The sequence below is a fragment of the Etheostoma cragini genome, chromosome 4 (genome assembly GCF_013103735.1).
Source record: "Etheostoma cragini isolate CJK2018 chromosome 4, CSU_Ecrag_1.0, whole genome shotgun sequence".
Classification (NCBI taxonomy): Eukaryota; Metazoa; Chordata; class Actinopteri; order Perciformes; family Percidae; genus Etheostoma; species Etheostoma cragini.
This window is the reverse complement of record NC_048410.1, coordinates 17,256,029-17,282,331: the sequence shown is the minus strand read 5'-3', so window position 1 is coordinate 17,282,331 and position 26,303 is coordinate 17,256,029. Positions and strand designations below refer to the sequence as shown.

General features: G+C 39.6%; 3 protein-coding genes across 6 annotated transcripts; 2 read left to right on the top strand and 1 right to left on the bottom strand.

The window, feature by feature from the left end:
* The first annotated feature begins 5,206 nt into the window (after positions 1–5,206).
* si:ch211-222l21.1 (prothymosin alpha) lies at positions 5,207–7,974 on the top strand. Of its 3 annotated transcripts, none has more exons than XM_034869123.1 (5): positions 5,207–5,468; positions 6,112–6,204; positions 6,595–6,658; positions 6,896–6,968; positions 7,080–7,974. In XM_034869123.1, the coding sequence occupies exons 1-5, from the start codon at positions 5,418–5,420 to the stop codon at positions 7,081–7,083; spliced, it is 285 nt and encodes a 94-aa protein (XP_034725014.1). In that variant the 5' UTR covers positions 5,207–5,417; the 3' UTR covers positions 7,084–7,974. The 3 variants fall into 3 exon arrangements, with proteins under 3 accessions (XP_034725014.1, XP_034725012.1, XP_034725013.1); XM_034869121.1 differs by having other exon boundaries at positions 6,896–6,969; positions 7,084–7,974; XM_034869122.1 differs by having other exon boundaries at positions 5,230–5,468; positions 6,121–6,204; positions 6,896–6,969; positions 7,084–7,974.
* On the bottom strand, positions 7,401–15,071 carry slc45a1 (solute carrier family 45 member 1). Of its 2 annotated transcripts, XM_034869081.1 has the most exons (10): positions 14,858–15,071; positions 13,781–14,221; positions 13,560–13,652; positions 12,621–12,845; positions 11,555–12,426; positions 11,306–11,459; positions 11,007–11,183; positions 10,645–10,850; positions 10,197–10,422; positions 7,401–8,999 (listed from the first exon to the last, which is right to left on the bottom strand). In XM_034869081.1, exons 2-10 carry the CDS (start codon positions 14,199–14,201, stop codon positions 8,971–8,973), a joined length of 2,403 nt encoding a protein of 800 aa, XP_034724972.1. In that variant the 5' UTR covers positions 14,202–14,221; positions 14,858–15,071; the 3' UTR covers positions 7,401–8,970. The 2 variants fall into 2 exon arrangements, with proteins under 2 accessions (XP_034724972.1, XP_034724971.1); XM_034869080.1 differs by having other exon boundaries at positions 7,401–10,422.
* Positions 15,072–18,421: 3,350 nt separating this feature from the next.
* On the top strand, positions 18,422–25,898 carry prxl2b (peroxiredoxin like 2B). The gene is made up of 7 exons (XM_034869116.1): positions 18,422–18,667; positions 19,117–19,321; positions 22,087–22,138; positions 22,509–22,572; positions 22,711–22,786; positions 23,877–23,995; positions 25,752–25,898. The coding sequence occupies exons 1-7, from the start codon at positions 18,605–18,607 to the stop codon at positions 25,776–25,778; spliced, it is 606 nt and encodes a 201-aa protein (XP_034725007.1). The 5' UTR covers positions 18,422–18,604; the 3' UTR covers positions 25,779–25,898.
* The last annotated feature ends 405 nt before the right edge of the window (positions 25,899–26,303 follow it).

Sequence of the window (26,303 nt, the reverse complement as noted above, 5' to 3'; positions counted from 1 at the left end):
GGTCTTATGTGAATGGAAAAAATAAAAATGATCACAAAAAGCACAAATTATGCGAGGTTTACAAAAAACATTGTAATTTGAAGTGTAAAAAAAATAAGATTAAACTTTAATGATACGGTGATGTAGCACCAACAATAAAAATGAATAAAAATGCAGCTAAACATAACACAACAAACATATGAATAGATAAATATGTATGTATCATATTTGTTTACATGAGACTCTTTCTAGTTCTTTGTGTCCGTTTACAGAGGAATGTATTATGCATGTGCGGTATTGGTACTGTCAATTAGCAGGAGCAAAGTGCTCACTGACAGATTTTGTGTTGCACTGCAATAGGACACTGAAATATGCTTGTCTCTTGCCACTGCTGCTGTATTTCAACCTATGTTTTGCATGTACAAGTATACATGCAGTAGCTCGACTTCTGCAATGTGAATACATAATACATTTACACATCATATCTGTCATCTATCTGTCCATCTGCTCATCCATCTATTCATTTTCTAGCAGTTTTTCTGAGTCAAGGTCGCTGTGGCAACACAGTCAGTAGAGTCTCCCAGGTGACCTTTTTTTACAACATCGCCACCAAGTGCTCCCATGGCTCCTCCGAGATGTAGTCCCTGTGGCATGTCCTGAATCTGTTCTGGGATACTTTTTCCAGTCCTTCAGTGGGAGGCTCCCACAGGTCCACCATCCAATGTAGAGTTTGAGGTTTGCCAAGATTTCAGCTAGTTGTATTCTCATTATATTGATGGTCACTACTTACAGTTGAGGGTCAAATTAAAGATGAACAGCCGATTAACAGGATTTATGGTTCAGCTCTCAGCACCATGCACATAATGGCTACATTACTGCAGCAAATGCATTTGACCGTTCTAGCACAATTTTTTAAATAATGAGACCCTGAAATATCTGCACCCCTCTATATGGATTGTTGCTTCTCTCTCACCTGGATCAGATAATACGTCTTTTTATGGACCGAATACTTAGCCTCAGTGATGGAGGCGGTAGGCTAATCCCCCAGTTACTTTACACTCAGGAGTAGTTGGCTCCTTCGCATCAAAAATGGAGCCAGAAACAGCAGAGTTCATAACTCAATGTTAGGAGAAAACACTCTACAAACCTAGGCTGAACCTTGATATCCTGCCCATGATCACCACAAACAGGGAAGGAAACAACGCATATGTTTGAATAACACCCATTTAGAACTGGCTTGAGATAGTGGGAAACACTGCTTTAAATCCGAGTGTACAGAGACCAAAAGACCAAATCCTCAAAGCACTCACAGACTAATCCATACAACACTGAAGAGACATGTCAACCACAACAGCCCCAACGATATCCAGAGCAGCAGGATTTCAGGAGCTCTTGGCACAGTGCCCTTGAGGAGCTTTGGTTTACATTATGTGTCTTTCTGTATACTCAGATACAGTTTTTTGAATTACTGTTTCATGCTGCATTTAAATTGATTTTCTGTTTTGCTACTTGACTTGCATTTTCACTTTTGCTGAATATTATTATTCATACCGCATTAAACGTTAGCTTTATGGCTCACCTTTATACTAATTTAGTTTTCTATTTTTTTAATCTTATAAAAGGTTGCTGCAGTGACACTAATGTCCCAAAGTGATCATTGTCTGAAAATGCAAACAGTTTATGCTACGACAAGTGATTTTAGTTATTTAGAATTTATTTTTATGTGGAAACCTTATTAACTCCTTGAATGTAAAATTATTTTGGTTTAATTTCATGTATGCACATAGGTGTACTTATTTGTTAATTTTTGTTGACAATGTTGTCTGTTTTATATTTTCTTGGGTCTTTGTGTTGTTATTATTGGGACGCACTCATCACTTGTGATTGTTCCTACAAGAATTTGTATCACAATGTCAAATAAAATAAAAAGTAAAATAAAAAAGAAAATTTTACTTCTCACAGAACCATAAGCAATCTAAAAAATTATTACAAAAAATGTATTGTTGTTCTAATAAAAGTAGACATTGCCTGGCCTCGTATTATCAATGTATTGTGACTCTTAGCCATACAGTTGTTACTTTAGGAACATCCCTGCAGTTTTTATTTAAAAATGCAGTACACGCTTCTAGTGGTCTTGTGGCGGCACTAGACATGTTTTCATTTCCGTCAATAATAACTGAACTCAATTGTGTTAATTATAGATCAATAACTTATTTCCTCACTGTGCATTTGACTAAAGAGTGCCACTGAGAAGTTAACTTTATGTTGTCCCTGTACTCTGCAGGACCATGAGAGAGCCAGCCAGGCCATGCGGGACACTGCGGTTCAAAACAAAAGAGCTCAGTTTGCCGCCATCAATTCCTCCAATTATCGGGACCCTTCCCCCGCCTAATCCTGACCTCTGCTCTTTGTTGGGCCCCCACTTTTCTCAACCCTTGAGCACTGACATTCCACAAGTCAGGTCAATCCTTTGTCCTAAAGAATTAAGGTGAAATTAGGGTGGTGTACCCATTTTATGTGCTCTGACCTGTTCGAGCAGAAAAAAGTTGAACATTTAAAGAAATGTTTCTCCGTTTGATGGGAAGTGATGCAAAACATTCAACACACTTTCAAAAGTTTCAATGTGAACACAAAGAGTATTTTCTTTTATTTATTTCTGTGTTTCTGTAACTTAAAAAAAAGGTTTTCCAGTTCTTACTTTTGGAGTTGTTGGTTTGCAAAAATTGCCACATAATATGCATCTCTTTTTCAACTTTTCCTTCACTGCCCTACTTGCTGCGACAGTTTAGTTCACGTCTTTACCTGAAACAGGCTCCCCATAGATGGATTTTTTTTTCTTCTGTTACAGAGTGGGGGCATATGGAAACATGTTGAAGTAGACAAATAGAAAAGAAAAAAAAGACAGGAAATGATCTCACAAACACTCCCCCTCTCTCAGATTGCTCCCATTTTCCAGCTACAGAAAAAGAGTGAGTAATGCCTTCTGCTGCTTTTTAGTCTGCTCCTCTGTTCCTCTGTTCCTCCCATGAATCTACTGAAGACCATTGCATTGTGGATGTCTGCCTCAATGCTCTTCAGTCTCCACATGGTCTTCAGTTCCTAAATTAAGGGCCATAACACAATGCCAAGAGGATTCCTTGTCTTTAAGTGCAGTGACATATCTTTTATTGTTGCTTTGTGTATTCATTTTTAACCACACAATATAACAAATGCAACGTCAATATCCTTATATTTTGTTTGTGATTAATCTTTTTTTGTCTTTCACATAATATACCATAAGATGTCATGTTAAAATAGCAATCTTTTAAATACATGGTAGAAGAATATTTAGCATTGGTGAAAAAACATCCTTACATGAGACAAAAAATAAATCTCAAAGTAACCAGCTACTACACTGACACACAACTCTTTGATCTCTGCATGTAATTACAGTCTTTATAATTACATTTCAGCTGAATGTGAGGTGAATGACTAAATAGGGCCTGGAGGCTTTTTTTAAATTCAGTGGCTTGACAACTGGCAATGCATGGAGAAGATAAGTGAGACGGTGTAGGATCATGTCTTAGGAGGCCCTAAAATTAGAGACTGAAAACATACTTGCGTCAAAATATACTTGGGTGTGTTGGGGCAAGTTAAGGATTAACAGTAGTCTAGAAATATTTGAAATCCATAGTATCTGCAGACACACAAGTGGAAATGACTGTTGCTCTGACAACAATCTGATAACTGCAGGTAAACGTTTTATGAAAACGATTGATAGCCGTGCGTGGGTGGAAACCATAACAGGCGTAGCGAGTAAGGTTGTTCACGGTCAAAACTTGAGCCATCCCATTGTAGGTCAGAGGGTGATGACACAAAATGTGTAACTTAGACTTGTGAAAAATATGTTTGCCTTTTTTTTAACTGACATTGAGGCACTGACCATATGCAGGTTTCAATGAAGGAGTTTGCAGCCCACAAGGTCGCGTGCTCCCACCTCCTTTGGTTTAACAATTGGATGAGAAGGTGCAGTGATGGCAAAGAATGTTCACCTCCACAAACTTCTGAAGGAGAAGAAAACAGCCAATTTGGGATATCAGACAAAATCCTCTATCAACAAGTCTAAATGTTTCTTAATGAACATGAAAGGGGCACATCCCATTCATCTGTCCCAGACACATTATATTGGCTATTAATTGGGTGCATAGTATCATTTTCCTTTTTTGGCATGTGTAGCCATGTATTGGCTAATAGCAAGGTCACTTTGTTCTTTCCCAGGGGGAGGGAGGGGGGCACACATTACTGTGCACTTACTATACCCAAAACACCACACCCGATCACTGTCTCTGATAGACTCACAAATCACAAAGCAACACATTTACTGCTAATAGTGTGTGGCACATATTTTTCCTTTTCTTTGTATCAAATTATGCCTGAAACAAGCAACTCGATTTACTAACAGATTCCAACTGACTTCAATGACTATAGAAATATTTTAGAGGTCAATTTCATGTGCATAATTGTCATGTATCAATTTGTGTACATTGATATCAAACAATTATTTATTGCCAAGTTTAATATTTAAATAATAATGTATACTTTATTACTCCCGCAAGGGGAAATTACAATACATTTCCATTTGTAAAGTGTGGCCTAGGCTATAGCTCTCAGGCTAGGCAGGTAGTCTGTGTTGCATGTTTAGGGCATAGTTTTGTAATAGAATAATGTATTGCTTAATTATGCTTTGTGTATCTAATGAGCACTATTAATGATTTGACTCTATTTACCAGGTTCTTTAAATAGTGAAAGTGTAAGCACACCTAACCAGTAACACATTTCGTTACAAGGGTTACATATACAAAGGAGGAGTGGCTGCAATGTTTTCAAGGCACATTATTCATTTTTTGCATGCAATTGGATACCCCATCTCTACAGAGAAAGAGCGCTAAGACAAAAGATGTCCGCGGGCATATGTTTCGAAACTTTTCCACTCCGTCCACTTAATACAATATTCAGCCGTCATGTAGACTCTCGTGGATTATTATAACTTTAACAACGGACCACTTACCTCCATTGTTCAAAAATAGGTACACAAATCAAACGCAAACTGATGAGTTGAAAAAAGAAGTCTGGTACCATTAGTGCAGTGCTTTAAAACCATTGACCTATCAACGATAAGATAGCTAGTAGGCGGGACATCTTGTCATAATTGACAGGATAACCCTCTAATCAAATTCTCTGGTGGTCGACATTGTCCAATCGTGTGCGGGATCGACCCGTTGTATCCAACGAGAGTGGATTTTCAACAAACTCGACAGAAAAGCGGAGACAAGCAGACACCATTTCTCTCTCAGCGCCTTTGGACGACTATCCACACGAAGGCAAAGAGCCAAGAAATAAAACATATTTTTCTAAACAGGAATATTATTATCTAGCTAAATTAATTTACAAAATTAGCCATGGCCGATACAGCTGTTGACACTACCGCAACTGCAGAGGTTACAGCCAAGGTGCGTTTCATTCAGTTTTATTGTCTTTTTCTCGGTTGAACTGTCGTGTTAAAAGCTTTTAGAACTTTTTAAAGTTATTTTGTGTTAACAATTGGTGTTGCTAGCTCGGGTGAAACAACCTTTGGTGACTGCAGTAACGGTACTTAATGTTGAGTTAAAACGTCACGTTAACGTTAATTGGGGAAAGTGTCATAACCTTACTTAAATGACTTAACGTTATATTGAAATGCCACTTGTCGACAACCATACACCGACAAGGTGACTTATTTGTAATTATCTGCGTCGAGAGCTAGCTAAATATATTGTCTGGAAATTCAAACGTATGTGATGTGGTTAGCTAGCTAAAATGCCTTGTAGACAAAGCGATAACGTTAGAAAGGAGCTGGTGAAGCGGAGCTGCTCCTGGGCGGGAAGCCACGATAACGTTACATTAACGCTAACGTTACATTACGAGTTGGGCTGAAAACGTCCAACATTGCCTCTGTCTAATATAGATAGTCTTCCTTAATTTAGACTGTATGCCAAATATGCAAAACGAGCTTTATTTTAATTAAAAGCAGACGTTTGAAGAACGTGTGGTACTTTAGATTAAACTCTTTGCTGAACCGTCACATTGATCAAGACACATGCTTTTATTTTGTAGGAGCTGAAAGAGAAGAAAGAAGTAGAAGTGAAGCAAAAGGAGGAGGAGGAGGAGGAGAAGACCGACAACGGGGACGCACCTGCCAATGGCACAGTGAGTTGGAGAAGAGGACCAGCCTCATGGCCTTTTGTCTTAGCACCCCTCATCATGCAGGTGTCGCTGCACCCGCCTCCCCCTCCTGTTCAGCTGCTCAGCTGCTCTCCACACAGTGCTTTGTGTGTGTTGTGAAATGGCACAGATGTTAGCTAGCAAGCCTTTGCACGTCCTTTGGTGTCTAGTCTAGTTTGATAGATTAGCTCAACACACGTGCCTTTTTAAGTGTCTCCACAGGAGTCTCTACATCTCTCTACTCTGGGAGGATTGTTAAAATATTCTTGGGATTTCATTTTTTGATTTGTTTCTCTCTGCAGCATTGCTCACATAATGAAAGCCCAATCATGACTTATGACGTTACTGGACTGACATTGCCCTCTCTTCATTCAGAATGGTGCTGATCACAGTGACAAAGTGGGAAAAAACGGAGAGGAGAAACACAAGAATGGAGATGGTATGTTCATATAAAGCTGTATTACTGTTTTCATGAAAAAAAGTCTTTAGCTACAGTGTTTAGAAAAATATACTATTTCTCCCTTGGTTGCTTCTGATTTTCCTCATGAATGCTGTCACCTGCCACCTTGAGGTCGAAATTCCATTTCGATAATCATTTTTTTCCATGAATCTTGTCTTAATTACACTCAAAGGAAAATGTATATATTTTCTGAAGTGTGACAAACTGTGCCTACAGGGGAAGCAGAGGAGGCGCCCCCTGCTGAGGAGACTGACGCACAGCCTGCAAAGCGTGCAGCTGAAGAGGAGGAGGTAGGTTGTCACAAGGCTGAAAAATACAAATGTAATCAAGCCTTTTTATTGTGTTGATCCAGTAAACTTCAGTCTTTTGCTAATGCATGAAATATTCTCCCTTTTTTTTCTTAGGAAAAGGTGGAGACAAAAAAGCAGAAAAAAGAGGAAAATGGAGATTCAAAAGAGGAAGAAGTGAAGGCTTAGGTCTCTGCCCTGCTACTTGTTTGCAGCACTCTTACCAGCCTTAACATCCTGTTGTAGAGCTTGTGCTTTCTGTACCTTTTTTTTGAGAAATATCTTTTAGTTTGCGCCCATGTTATCACATTGCACTGGAGTCCTGAAACATAGTGGCCCTGCATCCTTTTTTTTTTTAATGAAATGTTATTTATTGGTCTTTAAAATTAGCTTTTTTTTCTACTTGTACAAATTGGGCCAAACCATGAGATCAGTTTTTTTCATTTCTTGAGGTTTTATATCGGTATGTTAGAAGCACAATCTCTATGTCAGTGCTGACCAGAAGATTCATACATATAGGCAGCTGCTCACCTCCAAGGCTCATGTTGACCTCAGATTCACTTAAAGGACCAAAGATAAGTTTTAAGCAGGGGCTAATGAACAGTTATTAGCATTATTAGTTGAGGCATAATTTTTTGTGTTGAGCTGCTAGTTAATCCTTGGCTTGGCTGCCCTGTTAAAATAACAGATGGTGCAAATAAATAAAGGGGCTCTGTCTTGTGCCTCCATGATACAATATCTTGACCATGTTTTATGGAAGAAAGATTTTGCAATTTAAATTAACCCCTCTTAAATCTTAAAGCTTTGGTCATTTGTTCTGTATGCATTCCACGCAAGTTTGTACCATTTATACTTTGTTTTTCTTACATTTTCAATGAGTTTTATGTTGTGGCTTGATAGCCCAGTTTTGTGTCAAAGAATACCTTTTTCAGAACCAGAATGACATTCGGTTAGTTCAGCCACTGCTTTGTATATTCTGATTAACAAATAAATTGTCTTTTTACTTAAGTATGTTTTTGTGTGTGTATGTTAACCTGATCATTAGTGCTTCTTAAAACCATAGCTTTATAAATAGATGTCACTTGACCCAGTTTTTCATAACCTGGAAAATGGCTGGCTTGGATGCAGGAAAGAACAGGAGTAATTTAATTCAATTGGTGAGGGAAAAGCAAGCACAGAATCAAGGAATTGTTGTCTTGTGTCTCCCCCGTGTGGTGTACGTTAAGATTGCAGATCATTATTTCTGAAGTCAGCTGGAATGATTAACGGTATAGACCACAATGGTTATCAATGACAAACAATAATTGACACAGGACTCCAAAATGGCAAAATGATCATTTTAGTTTAAACTGAACCCTGAATAAAAGTAGCTTAACAGTAACACTGCTAATCTTGAGCAATAGGTGGTACCATATAACAGCTTTTTTTTTAAGCAAGCTGCAACAGCATGATCCATCCATCCACTCAGTCCAGGATGCTTAAAGAGTAGTCAATTATTGACATTTTGCTGAGGCAGTCATCATGACTGGCACAATAAATTGGTGTATTTACTGTTGGAGCCAGTCAAAGAAGCCATCACAATGGTAGGCTGGAAACAGGTTATATACTAAAGTTAACCTTTTCTCAAAGCGCTGAAGTCAGGCTCGGTACTTGTGTTGAGGTTGAACAGACAAATCATACTGTTTGTCATGGCACAACAGATGTAAAAAAAAAAATTATAGTACCATTTTGCTGATAAAGATGGCTTTTTAGAATGGAAAAAATAATTAAGTTTTGATACTTCCTGTGAGGAAGTATCAAACAAAGTTGGCGGGCCGAGCGTGGTGGAGCAGAAGCATACTACCTTAAGCATGCACCCTAATGTGGCCATAAGCACTTGCTGCTGACTCTATGAACCAAGTCTTTTCTTTCAACGTTGTCCACCTTCAGTGTTACCCATAGTTCACGAGTCTTCTCCTTTTTTGCTGTTCTTCTGTTTTGTTCGGTTTCCGACTGAATGCTGTATCACACCCCAGTTTCAACTTCTCCTCTTCCTGATAATGACAAGAATCACTGTCATTATTACAATGGCATGGCCAGGAGTAGGGTGACAGCTCACGGCTGTGCCATGGCTTAGTGAGGGCCCATCAGAATTTGCAACCAGCACACATTTCTCTGTTTTTGAAAGTTTCCTTACGAGCGTGTGTATGTGTGTCGTCCTATTAGTCAGAACTCCATGCTCATTAAGTACTTAATTGGCATTAGACTCATACTTGGGACTTGATTAAGAGTCACCCAGCACCAAAGTGTCAAATTTGGGGATAGCACACTAGTAAGTCTTATTTTGACAGAATTGTGTGGAAAGTTTTTTTTATTATTATTTGCTGTTAAAACGTGAACAATGTGAAGCCCTTCAAGACTGTAACGGTGATTAAGCATGTTTCAGTTTCAAGTGACTATTGTATGCGTTTGCCAAATTGAAGCCCTCTTGAATTAATAACGGAGCATTAACTGTGAGTGGACACTGACAGCACATTCATTTAGTCAGAGAAATCCTGCCTAAGCTGTGATGCTAATATGCTAACTCAGAGAAACAGGCAGGTAGACATTACCTTGGCCGTATTACCAAAAAAAAACATTAACACAAGGCTTTGAGAGATTGCATTGCAGCTCATGCAGACGTTGGGCAACTGATAAAAGGAAGAAAAACGACGACAGCTGTGGTTATCCTGTATCTACTGATCAACATTTCTATACTAAACACCAACAAGATGAAAAAAAGATGATGCAAGATTTTACAGCAAATAATCAGAAGACCAGTTTAGGCTTATCCAGCCTCAAAATGGTCACTAACACACACACACACACACACACACACACACACACACACACACACACACACACTGCATTCAAAAAGGTGACATTTGTTTGTATTAGGAGAAAATGCATGGACACACACTGTATAAACACACTATTCATGTATACACATTTTAGAGCAGTGGCCAATGTCTATCTGTCTGTCTGTCTAGCTCTGAGAAGAGTAGTGCTGATTATTGTGAAACAATAAGTGGAATTGTACAGTGTGCGACAGGATGTGTTCGTCCTATCAGTGCTGTGAAGCTCAACACACTCCAACACAAAACAACTGTGCGAGTGCGTGTGTCTGTTGAGTGTGTGTGAGGTAAAGTAAATTTAGAGGATTTTCTAAATGTGCACCAATAGTGGCTGGGTCTCGCTATCGGGGGGCTCACCCTCAGGGGGGGGCAGCTGGTACACCATGCAGAGAGAGGAGTACAGGCAGCCCACGAATGACATCAGGCTTGCAAAGTACATCACTCCCTGGGCGCCACCCACCAGTGAGGTCAGAGGTCCCATCGCCACAGAGACCAGGATCTGAGCCAGGAAATACTGGCAGCTGAGCAGAGAGATGTCCACCCCCATTCCACGTCTGGTCCCTTCCTCCGACGAGCCACAAAACTGAAGAACATATGCAAACACTTTAGGTATATGATCAATCTATGTAGTGCACCACAAATCAAATCGTTCAGAGCAATAAAACATTTTTGGGACATGTGCATATTCACTTTTTTTGCTGAGAGCTTATTTCCCATAATTTTAATAACTATTCCTCTGAGTTGGTCCTGGTAAAAACCCATAAAGAAACTGCAAATGATATACGTTACATATCTAGATACTGACCTGAGGGCTCTGGTAGTATTCACACAGCAGAGAGTAAGGCAGTGTGCATAGAGAAGAGAAGAGCACCCCATAGGTGACACAGAGAGAAAGTACCACGTAGAGGTTGGTGGATAGTGTGGCCAGGCCCGTGCCCAAACCGAATGCCAGGTAGGCAAAAAAATATAGAGTGCGAAGAGAGAAACGCTCCTCCAGTTTCTCCAATATGGCTGAAAGTTGAAGAAGAAACCCGGAGATAAACGGAAGGCACATGTGTAAATCTTACCAAGGAAAGAACGAGACAATCCTGGTTGACAAAAAATACTCTTCCCTGACCAGAGCTGCACTTACATCCAATATATATTGTTATTAGGAGTGTAGCTTACCTGAGTAGAAAGCAGCACTGAATGCATAGATGCACATTCCCCAGCAGCCCATGCTAACACCAGCATTGTACCGTTGGTAAGCCTCAGAGTCATGGGGGGCCTTTGGGTCTCCTTCAAACACAAACTCCCCCATGAAGTCAGTGTAGAAGAGCAGCATGCCTTCAAAGGACAGCCAGCCTAGAGAGAACAATATGATAAGTAAAAATAAGTATCAACTAAGTTCATATTAACTACAAAACCATGTTTACAGTGTTGTAGGGTTTTAGGTGTGATACAATTTAAATAGTGATAATTCTCACCCAGGAAATGATTAGTGCACAAACTCCGCAGAGAGGGAGGCATCCTGTAGATGGCTATACACAGCAGCTTCATTGACATCTGCGATTCTCCCGTCTCCACATTCTCACTCAGATCACTTTCATAGCGCACCCCATTCAGCAAAATGTTTGCAACCTTCATCAGAGAAAAAAGACAACACTGTGTTTAAAAAATGCTGTGGTGGCTTATGGCTAAATAGCTTTTGTCATTTTCTAAATATATGTCCCGACCTGCTGGCTGAAGGTCACTGTTCTCCTGCGTCCATTCTCCAGCTCAACAATCTGGGTTGCCATGGGCTCCTCCATTAGTGCAAGGCTCTGGGGTCGCTTCAGGATACCAGCAGAAGAGCCCCGATGTGAGCCAGCACCAAGCTGAGCCCCAGCTGTGACCTGAGATTGTGCATCTCCCTCAGGCTGTGGCGCTTCTGGATCCTGAGTTACCCCAGCTGGATGAGACACCACATCAGCCTGGGTCTGTCCTGCAGCATGGCTTCCTGCTCCCTGTGTGCTCTTCTCCGGAGGAGGGGAGTCCCCTGGAGGAAGGGGCGCAGTGATGGAACTAGAGGCCAGGGCTTGTGGTGTGTGCTGGCCTGTGTAGCAATTTATGAGCACACTGTCTATATAGGAAGTTCCTAATGAAGACGCAAAGTCATTGATGCCGGTGAGCGAGCTGTCCCTACTAATAAAGCTGCCATATTTGGGAGTGAGGGGGCTCAAGGGTGATATGGGGCTAGTGAGGCCAGCACAGAGGCGTGCATTGGCACTGCAAGAATGGGCCAGAGGGTCGGAATATGGGTGAGACTTTGAGTAATTGCTGTAAGAACCTTCCTCATCTTCCTCATCCAGTCCCAAAGATGATCCTTGCGCAACCGGGGGGGAGAGAGGAAGAGGGAGGCTGGGACTTTTTAGATGTGCTTTGCTGGAGATTTTGTTCTTTGGTAGGGGCCGTTCGGGGATACTCATCAGAGTCATGGCTGTCGCGAACACCAAAGTGATACTTGTGAACATGTATATGACCCGCAGTTGACCTCCCATTGACCTTCCAAATTGGGTCTGGTCCCAGTTGATGCCACCCACAATGTAACCAAATCCACCGCCTAGTCCTGTAGAGCAAGATTAAGAATCCAATTAATTACCTTTTGCATTGACTTGTAAAAGCTTAAAGTTTATTTTAAGGTATATTTGCTCTAAATTATCTTTGAAGGATATAAGCTAAAGCTATATAGCTAGCTATACAGTCTATAATAATAATAATAAAGTAACCCCATTTTTGTGACTGTGTTTATTGTTTTCTTACCTGCCAGTAGTGCATGGATGTTCAGGCCCCGGTCCTGGTCCTCTGGGCTGCACACATCCATCATGTATGCATGGCTTGGGTTGTCAGCTGAATCAGCACTGAAGTCCATCAAAACCACACCGCACACCGTCAGGACAATTCCCCATTTGTGATTTGATGCAGTGTCAGCCAGTGCACCTCCGATGTCCCGCCCGTTCAGTACCAGGGTTAGACCGAACAGAGCCCCTATAAAGGAGAGAAAAAGAGTTCAACAGACATCATTGATGTATACATCATAAAAATGGATGTCCATTGATTTTGGTCCATTTACTAGGCATGGAGAGTAGTGCAAAGTCGGTCAAGCAGTTGTATAATATCTTCTGTGGCTGGTGAGGAGCTTTGTAAAGTCAGAGAACAATAATTAAAGGTCCCATAACCTGGTGCTCTTTGTGTGCTTTTATACAGACATTAGTAGGGGCAAGATTCTAGCTCGGCCCATCAGAGATTTCATTTTTTCAAAGGCAAAGCAGGATACCCAGGGCTCGGTTTCCACCCATCGCCATGTCTAGCCACTGGGGGACCATAGGTAGGCTGCCATGGGACCTTTAAGTGACATTAACAACTTTAGGAATCAGAGTCTGGGCTTGGAGACTGAAAACGGTTGTAAATGGTAAACCTGTTTACAACTGAGCCGTGGAGTTTGGGAGACAGCAGCATTTACCAGGCCTGAAAGGTCCTAAAAAAATCAGCATTTAGTTGCATTATTGGAAAGCGTATTAGGCCTATCCAGTGTTTTTGCTTAATAGTATGGAAAAAAAGGCAGTATAGCTTAGCCTCTGTTGCTTCCGTTTTAACTATTCATCTCATTAAGGATCATTAAGTCCCCACATAGCCTACTTAATACATATAATACACACCTATTTAGTATTTCCTTACTAAGCACAATACTACATTTCTTACCTACAGCCAAGGCAAATATAAAGGGTCTTCTTCGTCCAAACCGGGATGTACAACGATCACTCCACGCTCCGAGGAGTGGCTGAACGAGGAATCCTTCAAGTCAAAGACAGAGGATGGAGTTAAGAGCCTTAAGTGCTTCACAAAATGATTGCTACTCAAAATAACTTGATAATGTATCATCCTGTCCGCCAGGTGATCATCTTGCCTTGATGTTTACTTACCCAGTATGGGGCTAATAAACCACACCAAGCTGTAGAATTGATCAGGCAAGCCCATCTGTAGAAGCACAGGAGTCACATAAGCTGTTTCCATGGCATAGCTAAATTCAATACCAAACAGGATGCAGCCATTGAATAGCAGCTCTTGGAAGGTACGCCTTGGGGGAAGCTCACTGAGGTCCAGCTGGTCCAGAGGACAGGGTGTGTTGGGTGGCGGCGGTGGTGAAGGTCTTATCAGCTTCCGGCGCTTTGGCTGTCTTTGGAAGTTGTTGGCCCGGTGACTGAGGTGCCGAGTGGTGGACGTAGGGAAGCTGGTGGTTTTGGGGAGTGAGCTCCTCCAGAGACCTTCCTGAGCTGTAGATAACCTTCCTCCTGGACTGGCCAAAAGGGGGTCACTGGGGGTGCCCATTCCCGGAGATGACATCTCTCTCAAGCCAGGTTAAACTGCAGCATGTAAAAGGGTGATAAACATTGCCAAGTTCAAACTTTGCAAAACCTGGGTTGATTTTTCATATTAGAGGTCATTCAAGATCATCACAGTAGCATAGTAGTCATGTGAGTAACTTAGTGCAGCTAATGGTTATTTAGTGTTACCAAGAGGACACTGCAGTCGTCAGCAGACAACAGCGGAGGCACAGCAAAGATGGGCACGACGCAATGCAACCAATGCGCATGTTAGTGATGTGCGCAAAGCCCATGTGCTCGCGTGGCTGACTACAGCAGTGTATGCGGCACGGCTCTCATGAAGCCTGTTTCCATTTTAATATTTCATGGAGGAAGCTCAAATCGGAAACAATGGAGCCAATGGATGTTATAATGACGGCTTTCACGACAAGTTACAAAGACAACATGTCATGATCGCTTAGCCTACACTAAACATTTGACCCATCCTATATGTAGCCACGTACAGATCGATGCTTTTATACATCCCTATGCTATATGTTTGTCTTTTTTGTAATGATCTTCGATATTATCCCTCGACTTTTCATTTGTTTCTTAAGGTGTAGACCACACAATCGACTTAACTGTGTTAGAAGATGAAGCAGGCGTGCAAATTCAAACGTGAAAGATGATAATTACCTTATCGGGGATGCTCGTCATTTATTGCGGCATGCTGTGTGCAGACCAACCATTATGATTTAGGCTATAAAAAGACGTAGGATGAATTACAGGAGTCATGATTGTTGTTTTGTTTTTTTTTGTTTTTCCTTTTCATGCAGTCATCCCCCCGCACTCTCCTCCGTCCCTTCTCCTGCCCCCTCTTCTCCTCTCCCCCTTCTCCTCTTCCTCCCGGTCTCACCCTTGACGTCACAACACTCCCTGCAACATCAGCACCGGGGACAATCCCCGCTGAAAACCCCCCACATCTATCTATCTACCCTTTACTCGCAGACACATATACTAGGCACTAGGCTTATTGGTGGAAATGCTTCCACCTCCCTAATCAAATCAGGCAATATAGCCTAATATTAGAGGGTCCTCAGTTGTTTAACCTTCGGTTTGTCATTGCTACAAAGTCAAGTTGTGTAGCTAAACATTGTCGTTCAAACCCCACAACTTTATTTTAAATTCACGAGGTTTGCACAATATTAAATTGTCAAAAAGAGTAAAATAAGTTTTATTATTTTATATCTAGCTACATATATATAGGGGAAAAGAGAAAAGTTTAAATTAATAGAATTTTCTTTTTCTATTTTTAAACTTACAAGTATGCAAATTGCGCACGCATTTCTCTCTTATACGCATAGTGTGCCAATATGTCTTGCGGTTTTTTTCACAAAAAGTGCAAGCCAATGCAAGAGCAGTTAAATACATTCTGACTTAAATACGTTTTTTTCTCAATCAATTTGGCATATTTACTACAACAAACTTACTATTGTCAAAACTCTAAGTACACTTCTCACAACATGAACATTAAGCACATCATTGCATGTGATCTGCAAACTCAATCACTGTAAAGTAGTTAACTTGAGCTTCAGTTGTAAAATCCCTCAATGAATAAATGTTACTTTGTCATTGCAACCAAGACAGTCAAAATGCAAATAAATCTCATCCGTGTACTCTATTTAATATTGTCCATTTGTTAACATTATATATGTATTGATATTGTATTGATGTAAGCCATGGCTCACACCATACTTTCAACCTTTATTTCTCATTGTATGTGCACACCTGCCAATACATAAAGAAAGCTTGTACAGAAAAAGATATACAACAGTAAAAATGAGGAACTGTACAATGTGTGCAAGAAAAAACAAAATATGCTGTAAACGTTTCAACCTCATGCGTCATCCAATCTCTCCTCTCTGTCTGGCCACTCTGCCACTGCACTCTGCTGTGATATCCTCACCTGTCACCTGTTTGCATTTGGTTCCATAAATTGTGCGGAATTTAAATTGTTCCCTGTAGCCTTGGTCTATCTGTCTGACAACTTTTACAACCAACCACACAACTATTATTCATCTTATGTATGTGTGGCAGCTTATTGTAATTGTTGGTTGCTCTATTTTGCACGTAAGGATTTACACAATGAACATGTATGATTACATTTCAGAGTAATAGGATTCACTAGCAAGTGAATGCAAACTATTTTGATTTGCAAGGCTCACTCAGTACATTTTTTGCCAAAACAATTATAAATAACTTTAGGTACAGTGTGTGATAAACTGACCTAATGTTCATAATACTTGTCATGTAGTTTGACAAAGTTAAATAGTCATTCATTTTGCCAAAGCGATAAACTGTGAGATGAAATCATCCCTGTGGTGACTGTAATGTAACACTGTAGCAATACAATTCTCAGTACAAGATAATAACGGATAGACAATTTACAAGTTCCTGTCTCATTATTTTCAAGTTAGTGTTTTTGGTGACTCTGGCAATGAGGTTATTATATAAAAAAGACCGGTGTGCATGATTAAGTCTATGATTGGCAGTGATTGATAGAGAGGTGGGGTAGTGGTGGGGCAAATTTTGACAAATGTATTTTTTTTTGGACTTGTCATAGCAGGAATAGCACAGGTGCAACAAATTCTACTAACAAGGTGTCAGATCCATTGAGTGTCCCAGTAAGCAATGCCACTCAGCCAGCATACACAACAACACTAGCTCACCTAAGAGAGTGCTGTCGTTTTTAATGTCATCTTTTACACCTGTGCTTGTCCTGCTTTGACATGCAGTAAATGCACTCATGGGTGTGCATGTGTAACTGGTGTGTGCCCATATAGAAAATGTGATTGTCAGCAGTAACAAAGGAACCTTAAAATAATACTTTGTTTGTTAATTTGTTATTCTATAATCTTTATATGGTTTAAATCGGTGTGGCTCACCTTCTGAGCAGATAAGTATGCGAGACCGATAAGTAAATGGCCAGTCACTGGCCAGAAGTTGGCGGCAGATTGCAGTCTCTCTTTCCATCCATGTACATTCATGTCCCAGTAATGCTTGTTACTATAATTTAGCTCCAGGAAGTTTATTCCCCCGGAATCCTTATGTGTTCTCGCCTTGCAATTTTCCTCGGATTGGTGTGGCACTTAAATCGTGGTTGCAGCTGCTGCTGTGGTCCTGCTCGACGCCCTGCCAAGCACTGCACTGCTACTACTATTATTTATAATTATAGTTCCATTATCTTTATTGTATCTATAATTGTCACATGGCAACTAACTGCTATTATTATTATTATAAATGCTATTTCTCTGCATCTGTATGAGTGGCTCTGTGTCCCAACCGGCAGAGGCAGATGGCTGCCCACCAAGAGTCTGGCTCTGTCCGAGGTTTTTGTCTGTAAAAAGGAACTTTTCCCTTGCCACTGCTTGCTCTTGGGGGGAATTGTTGGGTCTTTGTAAATTATAGGGTTTGGTCTAGACCTACCATATCTGTGAAGTGTCAAGACATAACTCCTGTTATGATATGAAGCTATAAACAAAATTGAATCGAATTGAATTGGTTTTCACAAGGGATGGAAACAACCTCTAAAACACAGATTTATTGAATTAGCATAAATCTCACTAAACCATACTTTTATGTTTTTGTGACCAACGTTTTATAAAATGATTTACAGATATGTAAACATGGTTTTAATGCAGGCTGAATTCTTTTTCTTCAAAGGTTAGGTAATTGAGTATAAGTATGAGGTGACAGAAGAGGAATTAAATGAAGTTAACATTACACAGGTTGAGAACATTTTATTATATTATATATCTTTATATTATATATATTATGATTTTTATATAGGCTATAGGCTACAGTATATTCTGTATACGTATATGTTTTTTAGGGCCTCCGTACAAACAGGTTAATCTCAAACCAGAAAGATGGTTGATTTCTTTCTCAGGAGTTAATAGAAAACAGACAGATGGCCTATACTAGCTAAAAGGAAACAAATGCCAGGCAATAAATTGCATACTTTGAGCTCACATATGCACCACACCTTGATTAGCCTACGTTATGTCACCACTTTAGGTCCATGTTAAAACATGTTTTACGTGTAATGCGAGGTGTAAATAAACCACTAAACAAAAGCTGGCGTAGCCTATTTACAATAAATACAGTTTATGTGGATTTTAGTTGCGAGAAGCAGGTGCTGACAGTTTTCCTTACGAAGCCCCGCCTCCGTTCCACACACTTCGCGCTGTAATTGGCTGACTTTTCAGCACCAACCGATATCTGATTGGACGTCAGTGCTCAGAGGTTATATCACGATGCAGATGTTTTGCAACTGTAGTGCGGGCGTTACTCAAACGTAGTTACTATAACTTTATACACTACAAGCTACGGTTCTTATAACATTTTTCAGCCGGTACAGTCTTCGTAAATCAGTCGTGGAAAATGGCAAACGTCGACCTTGTTCAAATTGGAAAGAACTTGTTGAAGAACGGTGACACTGGCGAGGTAGCTACGTGAAACTATTAGCTAAGCTAATGTTAGGCGACTAGGCAGCTAAATGAAACTTTGACTGGTGCTGTACACATTTGAGCTTTCCTCTTATTTCATGTATATTTGGTTGATAGGATTGTGTTTAAATGTTTGTTCCCCCTGGAGACTTGTGTTTTCCTGCTGAGACCTGCCGTGTTAAACCTGCCATTAACCTCACAGCATTAATATAATTGGTGTCAAATGAGGCCACAAATTTGACATAATGATGATCTGAAGGGAACGTGTGTAAATGTGAATCATGATATTGCTGTTTTAATATAATCTATTCTCTATCATTAATTTGACAGAAAACATATATATTAAAAAAAAAAGTAGTAAACTCTAACTACACCCATGTCCCAAATGCTACCTGTGTGTCACCTGTTTTGTGATTTCACTGTGAGCTTTCCTCTTTGTCCATTCAGAGTGTAGAGCTCCAGTCCCTGTGGCAGGACCAGCCGGTGGTCTTGTTCTTCCTCCGCAGGTTTGGCTGTCAGGTGTGTCGATGGATGGCAACAGAGATCAGCAAACTGGAGCCGGACCTGAGAGCCAACGGTGTAGCGCTGGTCGGGGTCGGACCAGAGGAGTTGGGGCTGAAGGACTTTAAAGAAGGAAGGTTTTTCAAAGGATGTAAGCAGTACTTACTCATTTACAAAACAAGGGCATTTTTCTAACTAGGTTGCACTGACACTCAAAGAAAAAATATGTGTTGCTTAACTTGGACACACATCTTGACACACAAGGCTTAAATCTGCTCCACTAAAACTATTTTTGCATTATAGCCATAATCGGTCAGTTTCTTTCTGTCTGTTCATTCATTGTTGAATGTGACCAAAGATTTTACGACATGTTTTGGGCCAGTTCTTTAATTCTTGCATTGGAACAGTGGTAGAATGTAAGTACATTTACTCAAGAAGGCTGCTTGTACTTTACTTGAGTATTTTCACTTTGTGCGACTTCATACCTCTGCTCCACGGCATTTCAGAGGAAAATATTTTACTTGTTTTATTTGACACTTATAGTTACTAGTTAGCCTACATTTTACATTACAAATATGAAATGCTTATATGATGTAACACAGTATTATACTACTTATCCACCCGGTAGTATACAAAGTATCTAAAATTGGCTCCACATGGACAAACTGCAACATTAAAGTGCTTTTACATGAATTTGTTTGTAAAAAAAACAGAATAATATAATATTCTGTCATTCAGCATAATGAATACTTTTACTTTTGATACTTATACACATACATACATTTAACTGATAATACTGTACTTATACTTACTGGAAAGAGGGCCTTTTCATGAAACTAGACTGTCTATGCAGTAGATTGGCTACATATTTTTTTGAACTGGTGCTACATGACCAAGGAAAAGAAGCTGTAATAATTCCCTTTAACTCAAAAGGTCGAAAACCTACAACTACCAAAATGCACAGCGCCACACCGGACCAATAAGCGCTCCCGCTGGTGATTGACGTAATACTCATTTAAACTGCTCAAAAAGTGCAGTTCCGGGAGTAAAAATCCCATTCATTTTCTCAATAAGGAGTTTGCTTATTAGCCATGAAGTCTAAACCATGAAAGATTAGATTGACCACAAGCTACGAGATTGTGAAATGATTTTTTTGCCCCTGTAGAAACCACAAGTCTGTATGAAATCAACCTAGTTTTAAGAACAACATGTTTTATTCACAATGTCATTGTACAAAAACTACACTACCCACAACCTCTTCGTCTCTAATTGGTGGAGCTCACTGCTGCCATGAATGTTTGTGAGCCGCTATCATTGAAGTCTATGATCGTTTTTGTACGCTGTCTTGTAGCTTTGTCTTTCTTGCCGTTTTCAAAATGTTGCCAAATATTTCATGGTCACAATTCATCTCATAGCTTGTTGGCTTTGTTCGAGGCTTTCCAGTCTTCAGATAAGCATTTAATGAAACGTCAATGGAGATCAATGGAAATTGCTTCCAGAACCAGAGCCATTCAAAATAAAATAAAAACAATAATTTCATAATCTAAAAATAATAAGTGGATGGTCACTGTTGAGCTCTGTTGACAAGAGTTACGGCTGGTAAGAAACTCGTATGTTCAAACATGTTTCAGAAAACATTTTAGGTGGCAGGTAAGATAAGGTGATTGAGGATATTTTTAAGGATATTTATTGTAACAGTGTCACCTGAATGCTCAACAAACTGCCCTAACCACCCACTTTTGAAGGTTTGTTCCCTTTCCCTCTGGCCACTGTTTCAGAATGCCCAGAACACAAACAAGGTTCAAATTTAATTTATTTGCTTCATTAACTGCTGCTCTGTATATCTGGGTTATGCATATCTGGGTTATGCACTCATGGGTTAGGTAGCTTGATAAGCTTGGATTGATCATTTATTTTATTTTTTCCAATTTTAATTTTTACTTCCTTCTGTACGGCACCTAACAAGTATTTTAGATGTTGTGCTATGTCTTATTTTTTTTGCTCGGTCTTCAGATTCTAGTCCAGTATGGCAGATGTACCTTGTTTTTATTTGTGGTGTGGAACTGTTCTGTTTGCTGCTGTTGTTGGGCTTTCAATATTTTATGTTTGTCATGGTCCTTGATGCGATTTGATGCCTGGTGAAGATTAACTTTCCTTCGCGATAATGAAGTTGAAAGTCAAAGTTGGAAGCCCTGTCTGGTTTTACAGTTTAATCTGGGTTTAGTTCAAAGTTAAGAGATATTAACTTTTATTCTCAATCCGCTTCTAAACTTTTCGTGTCCGAATGCGGATGTACAGTCTGTAGTGACAGCAGGCCTGTGAGTAGGGAGATTTGGGCACTGGTAAGATGGAGGGAAATGTAATACTGTATTGTTTATTTACACATACTACCCATATTATTATGAGACAAAGTTGGTTGAATATTGTCAATTTTTAGAAGGAGATATTTCTGCTTGTACTTGTAACTTAAATGCTCAGTGTGTAGGATTTAGTGGCATCTAGCAGTGATGTTGCAGATTGCAACTAACTGAATCCCCCTCCCCTCCCCCCTCCCTTCCAAGTGTGCAGTAGAGCCTAAAAAGCCTTTGAGGCAGCGTAAAAACGTGAAAGGCCCTCTCTAGAGCAAGTGTTTGGGTTGTTCCCTATGCAAATATAAAATGCTAATTTTAAGCTTACAAAAACACAACCATTCTTAGTTTCAGGTGATTATACAATAATGAAAACATAACTATGAATATTGTATTCAATTTCTGCCAATAGATCCCCCTAGATGCTACACACTGCTCTTTTAAACGAAAGAATTTCCCCAATGGTGGTAACGTCAATGAACAGTGTCACCACCAAAAACAAAGGGATTCACTTCAAACAGATATTTAGCAGGATTGTAAATAACCATCAATTATCTTTTTCTTGTAGCCATTTATGTTGATGAAAAAAAGAAAAGCTACAAGGATTTGGGTTTTAAAAGGTGAGTTTGTTTTACATGACCCATGGTTGGCATTGACCCTGATGTGAATTGCCTTCATTTGTCAAAGATGTCTTAACTTTAATTATATACTTCAGTATTGTTGTTGCAACAATTCATTTACAACTATTTTAATAATCAATTGATTGATTTAGTCATATTTCAAGCAAACACTAGCTTTTCAAATGTGAGGATTAGCTCTTTTATGATCATAAACTGAATTACTTTGGGTTTTGGACTGAATTAAGATACTTAATAAGATACAGTCCTTGGTCTATGGTATATCAGGTTTCACCGCTCATGCTAAACTTTGCAAAAGATTGGCTGCCTTGTGATGATCTCTATTCAAGAGACTCTGTTTCTTCACACTCAGGTACACAGCCTTATCTATGGTTCCTGCTGCTTTGGGGAAGAAAGTACGAGATGCAGCTGCAAAGGTATATGGCTTTATGGTTGTATGATTACTTTATGGTATATATGTACTTTGGTCACAGTGGGTAAAGCAGGGGAAAAGTTGCTGAGAGCCATATTGACACACTGACTTCTGGCTGCCTTTTTTCTCTGCTGTTTTACAGGCCAGTGCTGAAGGCATTCAGGGAAACTTCTCAGGAGATCTGCTCCAGAGCGGAGGCATGCTCATTGTGGCCAAAGGTACAATGAGTATAACCAAAGGGGGGACTAGTAAGGTCCTGTCTTTTGAAAGTGTATAAGTGAATGGAAAAATGTGACAGTTTAAAACATGACGTCAGCAGGGTTAAAAATTAGCACCATCTACTGCTGCCAAATGCTGGTAGAATATACAAACGGCGGGCAGATTTCCTTCACTAACCAGCCCAAAAAAACAATGGTTATCTATTGAGGGGCTGGTAAAAATTTAACATTCAGTAGCCATTTGGCTGGTGGACGAAGAAAGTCAATTTTGAATCCTGGCATGTCAGCATGTAAATCATGAGTGAAGTTTGTCCGCTCATCTAAATGAAGGTTAATAAATGCTCAAAGAAATGCATTCTTGCAGCCTCTCCTCTAGAGGGCAATGCTGCATCACATCATTGTAGTGAGGTTGGATGTTCATAGTGAGCCATCCAAACCACTCACCTTCAACGTCAGTGCTCTCCAGTGCTGCTGACTTTCCCTGCTTTATTATTTCTTGAATCCACACAAGTATAAGGATTAAACTATTCAAATGTGCAATAGTTTGTTGGGTTAATAATTCTTGGAAATAAATTGGCATACGGGAAGACGTTTTTTTAACGTGGAGTGGAGAGGCACAGTCAGTCCAAAATAATTTACAGCACAACACTTGGAAAACTAAGAAAAGAATCAAAAATATCTAGCAGTGTGCTGTGCTGATTCTCTCTTTTATGGTCTTGTATAGGCAGCTTGTTCTTATGGAAAGGAATTAGCTTGAAGAAGTAGACTATAGGTCGTTCAGTCCTGTCTGACCAGATTTAGGCAATTTAGTTCCTTACTGTTGAAGGTTATTAAATAGAAACTTTGAAGTAAAACCAGGCTGTGTGGCCAGGCTGTGTATATATATATATATATATATATATATATATATATATATATATATATATATATATACACGTTGTCAATATCCATTTATCACCATTGTAACGAATTTAACTCTGTACTATGTTGTATTACTGCTTTTATGTGTCAACCTGAGTTAACCAAAACAAATTCATGTGATAATCTGCTTACTTAATGATTCCTCCTTAAAATATTTTGCTCTGCAAAGGTGGAGAAAAGGTCCTAGTGCACTTTATCCAGGATTCACCGGGAGACCATCTACCTCTGGAAGATATTGCCAAGGTTTTGGGTATCTCAACCAATGCAAAAGCAGGACAGATGCCGGTGGTAAGAACTCTTTCCATGTTCTATTTTTTCATTTCCTCCCCTTCTTTAACTTTTAATTTATTGGTGCCCATGAGTGAACTTTGAGGTGCATAGTGAAGCGGTTAAATAAATGGTTTTATTGTGTTTACTAAAGCACACTCGACTGATGTCAGTTTTTCCAGCAGACTCTCTTTTACATCAGCAGCAACACACACATCAGAGTAGCCTTTTCAAAGCCAATTTCACACTTATTACCCCATCTTTATGGTCTGTCAGCGTCTGTCATAGAGCCCCAACACCTTTTAAACTTGAGTAATGATCTCAGTCTGTGTTGTACTTAAAAATGCTCTGCCAACACAAACCCAGAATTTATAATTATAGAATAGCAGTTTAACAAAAAAACAGTAAAACCAGTATTGGCAGCTTTACACAGCTTTTATTTATGAAATATATATGTGCCTATTTCTCTCACAAAGATTGTCTGGTAACTTCAGCAGTGCTCTTCAGAATTTATTGTCGAGTATACAATAGAGAAAGGAATAGGTTTAATGTGCGTCACTGATTACTATTATTATAAAATCAAAGGAAAGTCTTTGCATTTAACACATAGATACAGGTATTTAAGTAAAGCTTGTCATAACTGAGGTAGAATGTTCTTCTCACACATGTGAGCATTAGTTTTCTATTTGCACAGAATTGCACAGTGGTCAATGACATGCTATCATGTCAGAGCACCAGGGGTTTTGTCCCGTGATCATCAGGGCTTTGGACATGCCCATGACATCCAGCACATGGTCTTCCTTACCCATTCCCCTGGCTCTGTTGCTTGCTTTTCACAAAACCCACCATGTCTTAGCCTTTGCAACATTTAAGCATCCCCATGACCTATCTAAAGACCAACTCATGTCATTGCTGCCGCCCAGGAAGAGAATAGACTAGTTTATTTCTGAAGGGTCAAAATGTGGCAGAAACAAGTGCCAGTCACAAGCTATCTGACATACTTGTGTGGAAAAGGGACCTGGAAAAGTCAAAGCCTTGTTAACAGAGTGAAGTCATTGGCTGATCCGGATAAAACTAAGTGATGTCTTCTTGTTCATACCTTTCTTGTTCTATAACTGATAGGCAGGGTTTACTACTTATGTGTCTAGAGATGGAAAAGAAAACCTTGTGTCTTAATATCTGCACAGGGGTTCTGAAGTCCCAACAAGACATGTTTAATGCTCAGTCTAGGTTAACTAAGTTGCCCATATGTGGGCCTTTCATAATAAAAATTGGAATGTGTAAGTAACTCACAAAAAAAGTAGTTAAAGTCTGCTGACATTGGGCTTCATGGGGGCAGAGTCAACACATACTTAACCTCAGTATGATCCTGTTTCATACCATCCTTGTCTTTCTCAACATGTTTCCTGGCTGGTGGAGGCAAAATGCCAAAATAAATCATAGTATTTTTGATCAAGCATTTTATTGCAAAAAATTATCAAACAAAAAAGATTTTTTTTTTCATTCATTCAATGAGCATTGTATCTGTAAAAAGAAAGAAAGAAATAGAATTAAATACCTTTCAAAACATAATTTCTTCCCCATAGTAATTATTTCAGACTTGTGGTCCATAGAAAAAACTGCTTTGATTCAGTGAAGCGGGCAATGTAAATAGCTTATTCTCTGTGTGATCGCACAACAATCCATATTCTTGCATTAAAAAGTAAAAAACCTGATTTGTCATATGTCTGTAATATGCAGTAATATGCTGTTAAACCTTACCTACCTTCTCTTGCAGTGCAATGATGCTGTTTGTACACGATGATGAAGGAGCAGCCCATTGGACCAGATGAATAACTACTCCTCTGGAAGCTCAAACAGAGATTTAATAAGTAGAATGTCATCAAAATGCTCAAATGAACATAAAATTACTTTGTGACAGTCACATAAGATATTGTATTATCTATCTGTACAGTAAAATCAACAGTGGTACTACCTTTGTAATTATTAACTTTTTATTATTAATGTTTTGAACTTACCTAAAATTGGATATTTATGAATTTGCATTTATTACACTCTATATATACATAAAGTAATAATAATAAGTAATAATTTGTTTATTAGTCCCCAATGGGGAAATTACTGCACTACACTCTGTGTACACACTTTTGTTAGTACTCACACACAGGCCTGAAATACACACACATGCTCAGGACCTATACATGCACTATACATGGAGAGATGTCAGAGTGAGTGGGCTGCCAGCTGAACCAGCGCCCTGAGCGGTCGGGGGGGTACGGTGCCTTGCTCAAGGGCACCTGGCAGTGCCCAGGAGGTGAACTGGCATCTC

Coding starts and splice junctions, on each gene's coding strand:
- prxl2b (XM_034869116.1), top strand. CDS start 18,605: ATGGCAAACGTCGACCTTGTTCAAATTGGAAAGAACTTGTTGAAGAAC. Junction 18,668..19,116: donor AGAACGGTGACACTGGCGAG/GTAGCTACGTGA, acceptor TTGTCCATTCAG/AGTGTAGAGCTCCAGTCCCT. Junction 23,996..25,751: donor AAGCAGGACAGATGCCGGTG/GTAAGAACTCTT, acceptor CTTCTCTTGCAG/TGCAATGATGCTGTTTGTAC.
- si:ch211-222l21.1 (XM_034869121.1), top strand. CDS start 5,418: ATGGCCGATACAGCTGTTGACACTACCGCAACTGCAGAGGTTACAGCC. Junction 5,469..6,111: donor CTGCAGAGGTTACAGCCAAG/GTGCGTTTCATT, acceptor TTTATTTTGTAG/GAGCTGAAAGAGAAGAAAGA. Junction 6,205..6,594: donor ACGCACCTGCCAATGGCACA/GTGAGTTGGAGA, acceptor CTCTTCATTCAG/AATGGTGCTGATCACAGTGA.
- slc45a1 (XM_034869080.1), bottom strand. CDS start 14,201: ATGTCATCTCCGGGAATGGGCACCCCCAGTGACCCCCTTTTGGCCAGT. Junction 12,846..13,559: donor TATATTTGCCTTGGCTGTAG/GTAAGAAATGTA, acceptor TCTCCTTTATAG/GGGCTCTGTTCGGTCTAACC. Junction 11,184..11,305: donor GTGCACTAATCATTTCCTGG/GTGAGAATTATC, acceptor TGTTCTCTCTAG/GCTGGCTGTCCTTTGAAGGC.